This window comes from Diabrotica undecimpunctata, chromosome 2 (assembly GCF_040954645.1).
Source record: "Diabrotica undecimpunctata isolate CICGRU chromosome 2, icDiaUnde3, whole genome shotgun sequence".
Taxonomy (NCBI): Eukaryota; Metazoa; Arthropoda; class Insecta; order Coleoptera; family Chrysomelidae; genus Diabrotica; species Diabrotica undecimpunctata.
The window spans coordinates 51,662,593-51,673,534 of record NC_092804.1 but is presented as its reverse complement, the minus strand read 5'-3'; the positions used below and the strand labels follow the sequence as shown (position 1 = coordinate 51,673,534).

Below are 10,942 nucleotides of genomic sequence, written 5' to 3'. Positions count from 1 at the left end.
CCTTCTTAATTTTTTCCTTGTTAATTCCAATTCCTTTTATATGCTCTTTCACTAAATCTGCCAACAGTTTACTTCAGGCTCATTAAAATTCATTAAAACGTTGCCTATTAACCATATTCAATTAATTTTTACACAACGGTAACTATTTATTTAAATAGAGTTTAACAAAACGATAATCCAAACTTTTTAGGTTATAATTACCATAGAACACTTGCAATATGACATCTATTTGACAGATCTAGCACCAACCTTTGTGAAATTGACGTAATCATGCGCTTTCTAACTCCATATAAGGATTAGCTTCACAGACCACTAATAACTAGACGTTTCACGTAGGTAGCTCAAGGTCAAACTAAACTAAATGTCATTTGTAGTACCGATACAAATCTTCAGATGTCGCTTTACTCTGTCTTTACCTTTACTCTGCAGTTTAGGTTTAGAACACTTTAGAACACAACTAAAAATTATAATTGTCAGTAATTGATTAGCGTCTATATAGTCAGATTTTGATTTGAATTTGATGGTTATTATTGCAAAGAAATTATTAAACTAAACTTGGTTTAATATCTCTGGGTTATTATTAGTATTAACCTCAAATTAGTTTGTAAATTACAAACCACCTACCTCAGTGATCTGTGTTTTAAATGTTCGTTGTAGTATTCAAACAGTATTTTGCAGATTAATAATAATTAGTTAAATATGGTTTTTCACAATAAATGTTGTATCCTACAATGTACCAATTCGTCATCAATTAGACATGCCTTTCCAAATCCTGATAAAGACATTATACGATTTAGGAAGTGGCTTAGTGTTATAAAAAATCCTAATTTAGATATGATTAATTCCAGTACAGTTTTTAAAACAAAACGAATCTGCCACAGACACTTTGAAGATAAGTTTGTTTCTTTATGGAGCCATAAATTGTATAAAAATGCAATTCCTAGCTTACATTTGTATGGTGAGTCCAATAAATATTTGATATTAGAGAACAAATAACTGATTGATGATTGATTTTAGATTCTTCTTCTAATTTACATCCCAGAAGTATTTCAATGTTGAGTGTGGAAGCAAATGTAACCGAAAGTAAGTAACCCTAATATGTAATTAATAAAAATTATTTTACTTGAAGTGAATCATGGTATAAATTATTATATTACCTTTTTGTTTTAGTTGAGAGTCCCTCAACAAGTAGAGATGCACAATCTACACACATGTTTCAATCATTTGAGATACCCCATTGTAGTAAGTATTTAAGAACACAATGCACAGTTACCAAACGAAGAAATTTTAATACAAACTGATGAGAGTAAGGATTTAAAAGGTAATTGTAGTTAAAATTTTATATTTTGTATTGTCATCAGCAGATTTGTAAATATTCTCTAATATGATTAACTATAAATAACAATTTGCTTAACCTTCTGGTAGTGATACTAGAGTTTTTAAGTTTAGTTGCCTCAGTGTCATAGACCAGCTGGGGCTAAAAACTAGAAATAGGAGCTTGCCTGTGTTTATAATCTCCCATTGCTAAAATCTAACAAAGATATATGAAGGTACTGAAACATTCTAGTACTTACAATAAATTGTTTAATACTCACATCAAAAAACAGTCTACCATGTCTCTCACTCAGTAATGCCACTACACGAAGGTTATTATAATGAATCGATTTTGCCTTGTAAGGATTGAATAAAGAAATTAACATCACATTATTTTTAGGTGTTGCCCTTAAGAATATCACACCACTGAAAATATTGCAGCAGTGTAATATATCAAGAGGTACAATTACCCCTAAAAAGAAAAAATTATATGGAGTATTAAAACAAATTACAACCACAAATACTCTTTGGAAAGAAATATCTGTTCCATAGTATCCTATTTATATCCATAATAATTGGTCATCTTAATACCAGTCATTAATTTGTATTCATGCTTGTATAGTGTGTATTATGTGCTCTTTTAGTTTGAGTTATATTTATATTTAATGATTTGTAAAAAATCACAAAGTCAGATCGGGTTTTTATGTAATAAATGTACCAGTGATGCTATGTCTGTACCAAATGAGGTCCATCAAGCACTACACAATAATCTTTATACTGCCACTGTTTTCTGTGACTATTCAAAAGCTTTTGATTGTGTAAATCACGACATTTTGATAAAAAAAAAAAACAAAATTTCTATGGAATTCAAGGTGTTTCTTTGAATTGGTTCCAATCTTACTTAGGGAATAGGAAATAACTAGTTATAGCAAATGATACAGCTTCTAGTCACAAAAGCATTGTATGTGGAATACCACAAGGTTCAGTATTGGGTCCTCTACTTTTCCTTATCTTTATAAATCACATCACCAACTTAAAACCGATGAAAACATTTTTCTTTTTGCTGATGATACCAGTATTACCTGGAGAAACTCTAATATTGCAATTCTTTATGCAACTATAACTTCTAATCTATTTAAAATGATCCTAGTCAGACTCTAATTTACTCTCTTTTAACGTGGATAAGACAGTAGCATTATTCTATAAAGCTCTTCAATCCTTGCTTCTTAATAATAGCCAGATCAGTATCATTGATTCTGTAAAATTTTTTGGTATTTTTATAGTCAGCAACCTTAAATGGTCCGTTCATATCGATTTGTTAAGTAAGAAACTAGCCTCAGCCTGCTATTCAATAAGATCTGTTTTGAAGAAAATTAATTTAGCATCTTCCAAAATAACATATTTTTCTTTGTTCGAGTCTCATCTTCGATATGGTCTTCTTTTTTGGGGTTCTAGAACAGCTGCCCAATCTGACAGTTGTTTTTAAATTACAAACAAAAAAAGAGCAATACGGTATCTTTTTGTTCTCGGTAGAATAACATATTGCAGAAGATACTTAAAAAATCACAGGATTTTAGGTCTTCCTTTTTTATATATTTTAGAAACTGTTTGCTTAGTTCGTAAACGCCTACATGCTTTTTCAGCAAGACCTAATCATGACTACTCTACCAGAAATTCAACCTTTAATGTGTATTTACTGATCCCGTCCACTGCGTTAGTAAAGAAATATATATTATATTCAGTAAAAAGATTATACAATCATCTCCCTTTGCAACTTAAATCTGCAACTTCTTTCCTTAAGTTCCGTAAAAGAACAAAAACCTATCTATCTGAAAGACCATATTATTCAGTAAGAGAGTTTCTTAATGAATAGCTTTATGTACAAGTAACTAAAGTATTTGTATAAATATATATTTGAGTATCACATGCAGAAACTTAAACATATTAGTTCGTAAGGATTTATTATGCAATTTGCAATTTATTTAAATTTTGCAATACATTGTGTATTTTATTATCTTTTATTTTGTGATATTGACGATTTATGTAATTTCAGTAAATTTTAAATTGTTATTTTTCTGACTTTTTGTAAGCTTTGTCCATAATATTGAACAATTTTCAGTGGTAATAAAGCATATTTCTATTCTATTCTAAATTTATATACAAAGTTGTTTTACACGTATTAAATAAATAAATAAATTATATTTTGTCTTATTTTTTCGTAAACGGTATTGTGTATATTTGAATTTAAAAATAATTTGCACATTTTAAAATTTCAAATACAATTTTTGTTTCAAATATACCAAATTATATTTAAATATTTTAAGCTTTATTTAAATTTTCCCACCAAAATTAAATTTTGAATTTCCCGCGTAATTTATCGCTTGAATTAGTTCCGATACAAATCTCTTGGAGCGCTGAATTTCATATCCAACTAAAGTATTGTCGTGAAGCATCTAGAGGTTAGGTGATCTGTGATTAGCTTCATACAACACCGTTTGCGTGATAAGATAGTTTAACTTTAAGCCTCAGCTTAACTAAGCTAACTTTAAGCCAGATTTTATACAACTCGCCCTTTTACAGAACTGTCTGTTTTTAGATGTAATATTAAAACTGTCGTTAATGTTTATAAATAATTACAAAAATTCTGTAAATCAGTGTAAATGTTCGTTTTTTTAATAACAACCGATAAACTAAAAGTATTAAAATATGACAATAGATATGAAACATTTTTTTTTACTAAACCTTTCAAATTTCTTTTTAATTAAAAAGCGAAACTGGTTTTTTGATCCCTAGAGAATAAAATAATCCTTCTTGAAGACAAAGAAAGAGCAATACACATTATTATCGCAATACATTTGAAATGCAAATTCGCCACTGACCGTTTGTAGCAAAATTGCTGTCTAGTCTGTTTCTGAGTCGTAAAAAGCGAGCACTCGCAAATATTTAATTAGCGCCAGCCATTAACCGTTCACTGTACCTCTGTACTACTGATGACATTATAAAGGGTTGACTGAATACACCATCATCAGAGTCTATCTCCAGCCAAGAGATAAGGTCGGGACCCATTCAATGGGAAAATGGCTTTATCCTTTCTGTCAGTCGTCAAATAGCTTCATTTCATGTGCAGCTATCAAATAGACCGAGAAAGAGTGTTCAAAGTATTTTAATTTCAAACGTGAGTATTCTTATTTTTATATAAAATATTTAGTTAATTTTCTATAATTTACTTTTTTTAGACTTTTGTTTTGTGTAGTGAAAAGGTAAAATCTGAGATAATTGGGAAAAGTTTGCTTAATAATAAAAAAAATTCTTGAATAAGCACTAGGTAATAAACCTCTTGTATTTTAGGGTTCAAATTAAAATCAATATTGACACACTTAATCCAGTTACAAGGTATTTGCAGCAATTCCAACATGATTTAACATTTCTAAACCAAAGTGCTTTGGACAGTGTTTAATGCGCGGTGTTACAGGTCAAGTGCTACTACAAAAACTGAACGAATAAGCACAGCAATAATGTGCTATGAAAAGTTGGGGTGCACCCTAATTAGCTGGACTATCTTACAGATTTATTATTTATTTCCAGATGATTCAATTAGAATTAAAAATAACACTTTGGATTAAGCATTTATACTCAGAATTGATCACTTTACCTTTTTTGCGTTTTTCATAAGCTGTCACAAGAAACACTGTATCCTAATAAATTTTATTTAAGAAATAATTATCCAAAAAATAGGGAGATGTTGTTAGGGGATAAGTTTTAGTATAATATCCACATTTTGTTTTTTAAGAGAACTTTTAAGTATTTTTGGGTAACATAGAATAGAGATGAGATGATCGAGAAGATTCTCGAATTAATAATGTATTCGGTATATAAACGGAGCGCTCTTATGAGTGAGTTAGATGATAAGATAATATCGTGCTGTACACTTATAAATAAATAGTTTTAAATAAATTAAAACCACTCGTTTTACACGCTACAGTGGTGTCACGGTGTGAGATAATTTATTGATTCAAAAATAAATTAAGCAGCGTCTTTTGAAAGAGACTTTTGTACTTTTTAAAAGTATTGTTCGTCGGGAGCATTCACGGAGTTCGGTAATGATCTTTGTTAGAAAGAACATTTAAAAAGTATGCGTGTACCTGACCAAAGATGCGTCTTGTAGAACTGTAAGTAAAACAGTTAGGTAAACATATAGAAGAACGGGATGAATACTACAGCGGATGCAAGAAGAGTGTAACGTTCCAACGAACATGCATTGGACGTCAATCTATGACGTGCCAACGAATATTCATTGGGTGCCAATTTGTAACCCTTCGAGGCTCAATTTGTAACATCCCAACGTTGAGCTGAATAGGTGACCAATCAAATTTAACAAAATTTTATCATTATTTACCCAAGCAAGTCGAGAAACAATTCTTATTTATGTATTTATCAAAAGCAAATAAGTAAAAGTAAGGATATATAATATTTTAAAGCAAATGGTAATTACTTTTTACAACTGAAATATTATAATATTAATTAAAAAGCGGATTCGGTAAAAATGACAAGATATATTTATTGAAAAGCTAGATAATTTAGAATTTAGAAACATTTCTATATAGATATGGTAGTTTGTCAAAAGTTAATTATTATTAAAATCAAAAGATATTATTAAGGATTTAAAATTAATATTTAAAACTATAAAAATATTCGTAAAACTTTTATATGCTATATTAAAGAAACTATATATTTCTTATCGCTAGTTTTTTATATAAAATAAAAAACATAAGAAATATCCACAAAAATATGTACCTACTTACATACCATAATCATAAATAATGATCTTAGAATTTTAATAATAATTAACTTTTGACAAACTACCATTTCTGTATAGAAATGTTTCTAAATTCTAAATTATCTAGCTTTTCAATAAATATATCTTGTCATTTTTACCGAATCCGCTTTTTAATTAATATTAAAATATTTCAGTTGTAAAAAGTAATTACCATTTGCTTTAAAATATTATATATCCTTACTTTTACTTATTTGCTTTTGATAAATACATAAATAAGAATTGTTTCTCGACTTGCTTGGGTGAATAATGATAAAATTTTGTTAAATTTGATTGGTCACCTATTCATCCCCCAAGCAAGGTCTCTCATTTTGGTTTCACCATTTTCTGAAGCAAGGTGTGTTTTTCTTCATTTTAGGCAACCTCCGGGATACATTTCTCAGGTGCGGGTCAAATTCTATTAACATCCAGAAGACCAACCGGCCTGAGAATGGCACTATCATTCCGATAGGAGAGTTGACTCCGGGGCAAGAAAATCCACAGCTAACAACATGGCTTGCTAACAACCATAGCAGAAAAGACCAGGATAAAACCTAGGATTTGGTGACAAACATTTTTCTTTACTATAATGAAACACTGTAGCAAGAAGTCGAATAATTTTTATTTAAATTCAATATCATATTTAAACATGTATCTTTCTGTAATTTTTTTTTTTAATATTTTAATAAACATGTGTTAATTTAACTGTGTATTGTTTCTTCTTTTTAATTGTTTGCGTGTGTTGCTCCAGAGTAGGCCATATATACGTCCTGAGTGAGCTAGCCAGGGAGTATTTCGTATAACGTCTAATGTAGCAATTTTGCAATTGATACATTAGGGGTTATGACGTTAAAAATTGGTCCCAGCGGGAAACGATTTGTCGCTCCAACGTTGTTAGTGATATTAGTCGGGTTGTAGCAGCAAACTAAGGTTTGCGGTTACAAGTTGACAACAGCAGCTCAACGTTGGGATGTTACAAATTGAGCCTCGATGGGTTACAAATTGGCACCCAATGAATATTCGTTGGCACGTCATAGATTGACGTCCAATGAATGTTCGTTGGAACGTTACAAATTGGCGCCCAACGTGGGGCGCCAATTTGTAACGACCCAATGAATATTCGTTGGCACGTCATAGATTGACGTCCAATGAATGTTCGTTGGAACGTTACAAGAGTGACTGAGGAATGTTCTCAAGAAAAATGGAGATGACCCAGAGAAATTCCATTTTCAATCAGCAGAAGAAGCAGTTTTATTAATAATTAAAAAAGCTTCTAGATAGAATGATGAAAGATTCGATAAAAATTCTCAAACTATTAGAGAAGCAGCTAGACAAAACGACGCGAAATTCGAAAATCTTACTAGAAGATTCGACGAGACTTCTCAAATAATTAAAGAAATATGTAGGTAAAACAATAAGAAATTTAAAGAAGTTTTTAAGAAGATTCGATAAGATACAGAAAAGTATAGACGATGTAGAAAAGAAGACAATTGGAGTGCATGTTAACCAATACAAAAGTGTTACTAGCAATTAATGGAGTAGTTTTAGATCTTGTAGTGAAATAAGAATTACCGAAAGATGAAACGACACATCATATCAGATTTAAATTGTCACCATTCGAAATTCGACACAATCGAAAGTCTCCTTGGTTTATATACCTTGGACAATTTAAAACTACTGCGCCAGCCAATTGTTGGACTAAACAAGAAAAGTACTTGTTTTCATATTTAAAGTCATGCTTATCATTGACAATGGATCAGGTAATCCTACTGCAACTTTAACTAGTTCTTATCCACGTGTGAATTGATGTTTGAATTTTTTCCAAATAATACAACCAGCTTACTTTAATCTGCATGAAGTTACAAGAAAAAACAACGAGCTCTCTGTTAAAGACCATTAAAACAATTCAACGTTTTATTTGCCGTGAAAATCATTGGACAATCATGAAAAGATATTACACAAAAAACGGTACATGGCGTCTGGAAAAACTGTGTCTTTTTTTCATCACTAACACGAAGAGGGAATTGACGCCAGAGCCTGATGAAATTAGTAAGTCGATTTTTTTTCTGAAAACCGTCTGATATAAACAGATCGTCGTGCAGCCGATTGGTTTATTGTACATATTCCATTTCCTTATGTTACCTATTCCAGGATTCAATACCAGTGGATGGGTACCATATATTTTTGGAGTCACTTGGTTGTCTTCAAAAAGCATTAGTCACCTGCGATCTAATAACTTGCAGTAATAAAAGATATGGTTGACTTTTTCAGATTCTCTGCTATAGAACGTAAAATAGTCAGCCATATCTTTTATGACTGCGAGGTATTAGTAATGCGATTAAAAAAGTTGTTGATAATGACATGCAAATAAATTTAAAGTGAATAATAATGGCGTTAAAAAACTGTTGGATTCCCATAATCAGGAGCTGACGATTGATGAACTCATAAAAATTCATGAGGAAGAGCTGGATTGTTTGAATCCACTTCAACCTGAGAATCAAATGACGGTTGGAAACTGGACTGGAGACCTTAGTTTAATTGAAAAATAATTAATCATTAAAAAAATATATAGAGTACAATGAAGAGCGCATTTCTTTTACAAAACAAGGAATCAAAAAATTATTAACCTGCTATGATAAAATTTTGGGACAAAAATAATCTTTGAATCCTTAAACTACTTTGTGAGATTTTATGAAGCCTTCTACATCATAATAACTTCGATAGACGATTTTATACTTGTATATCTAAAGATTTTACTAAGCATTTTTTGTGTAAACTGCTATTTTTTAGCTTCTGGTCCCAATTAAAAATAATTTATACAGTGATGAGTGCCTTAAGAACCGGCAAAATAACGCAAAAGATAGAAAACATAATACGTTGTGAAATAAAAAGAGATGAAAGTAGTAGAGGTGGGAAATTATCGATAGAAACCTCTAATTTACATTAAATTACATTAGGACTATCGATAGTTTCCCACCTTTAGACGTTAGCTTATGGGCTAGTTGACTTCAGTCATAATATTACAAGTATGACGTCGAACATTTACATTTTTTAAATTTCGCATAAAGTAAAAACTGATTGAAGGCAATAAAGCAAATGTAAGTAAACAGTTTAATTAGTAGTAATTTGATAATTAATTCTGTGTTGACGAATAAAGAATAACAAGCTATGATAATTCTGTATTGAGAAGAGTGTATGCGACGTCTCAAATCATAGTTTATTATTGATCAATACTTTAATTTTGGATAAAAAAATACTTCTACTTGAACTGTTTTTACTTACATTACGTGATACGCATTACTATGACTGAAGTCAACCAGCTCATAAGCTAACGTCTAAAGGTGGGAAATTTTCGATAATTCTAATGTGATGTAAAGTAAATTATAGGTTAATATCGATAATTTCTCACCTCTACTACTTTCATCTCTTTTTATTTCACAACGTATTATGTTTTCTATCTTTTGCGTAGTTTTGCCGGTTCTTAAGGCACTCATCCCTGTATACATACATTAACGAAATTTTACCCCGACTTACACGAATTTGGCTACGCGGTTATCGCTTGGTTCCTATCGAGTAAGTTCGGGATATTTATTAAAATAAAAAAAATTAATCTATGTTTCTATCCCTGATTCATTAGAATAATAATGGCGTGTTTTACCATCGTCTCTATCGGCCAGGTTATAAAGCTTTTCAATTTACGTTTAAAACGAAGGACATCGTCTTCATAAGTGTTGGACTTCAATGAATGCCTATATTTGTTGATTAGACTATGCTTCTACAATTTTGGCAGTGTTATTTAATTATCTTATTTTAAAGTTGAACAGTAGATATTAACTCAAAATTATCCAAGTATACGCTAGAACAACAGACCATACAGACGAAAAAATCGAAATGTTTTATGACGATATATCTACTGCGCTTAATGACTCTCGTACTCAATTCACAATTGTATGTGGCGATTTCAACGCAAAAAGTGGTGTAAAAGAAGCAGAGCTAGAAACATCCTTGGAAAAATTCGGTTCCCCTTTAAGACATGACCGAGGAAAAACGCTACTAGGATTCCTACTCTAGAATAATTTATTCAACATGAACAGCTTCTTTCACAAAAAGATGCACAGAAGATGGACGTGGGAAAGTCCAAACGGTAGAACAAGGAACGAAATCGACTACATCATAAGTGATAAAAACAAATAACAGTACTCAACAAGTTCACCACAAGCAATAACCACAGATTAATACAAGCGGAAGTCCAAAGTAACATAAAAAGAGAAAGGAACATAATGATTAAAAATAAATCTCATGGTATCTGGATACCCCCATTAAATATCAACAAACATCAGGCACATATCAATAATAAGCTACTACTGCATGAAACCTCCGAGAACGATCTTAACGACTTGAATAATTGCATCATAAACGCCTTACAAAAAAGTTACCGAGTGCACTGTCCTAAAAAAAATTAAATAGTAAATTAAGTCCAGTTATTGAAACGCTGCTGGATCAAAGAAGACCAATGAGAAGTGATAAGAATGGAGACAGCCACACTCTAAGAGAAATAAATAAAACTGTTTTGAAGGCAATCATTAGATGTTTAAGAAAATTCAAAATCGATAATAATAAACGTACTATACAGGAAAATAATAGCCTAAAAGTGCTACGTAGAAAGCTAACTAATGGGAAATGTGAAATTCATAAATTAAGAAACAAGTAAAATAAAATAATATCACATGGAAACAAGGTTAATACAGGTCGTCGAAGAGTTTTACGAGGAATTATATGGAAGTAGACGAGAAGATCAAACAGGGTTACAAACAG

General features: G+C 30.9%; 1 protein-coding gene across 1 annotated transcript; it reads left to right on the top strand.

The window, feature by feature from the left end:
• The first annotated feature begins 473 nt into the window (after window positions 1–473).
• Window positions 474–2,371, top strand: LOC140433308 (uncharacterized). The gene is made up of 4 exons (XM_072521338.1): window positions 474–958; window positions 1,018–1,083; window positions 1,171–1,321; window positions 1,715–2,371. The coding sequence occupies exons 1-3, from the start codon at window positions 700–702 to the stop codon at window positions 1,299–1,301; spliced, it is 456 nt and encodes a 151-aa protein (XP_072377439.1). The 5' UTR covers window positions 474–699; the 3' UTR covers window positions 1,302–1,321; window positions 1,715–2,371.
• The last annotated feature ends 8,571 nt before the right edge of the window (window positions 2,372–10,942 follow it).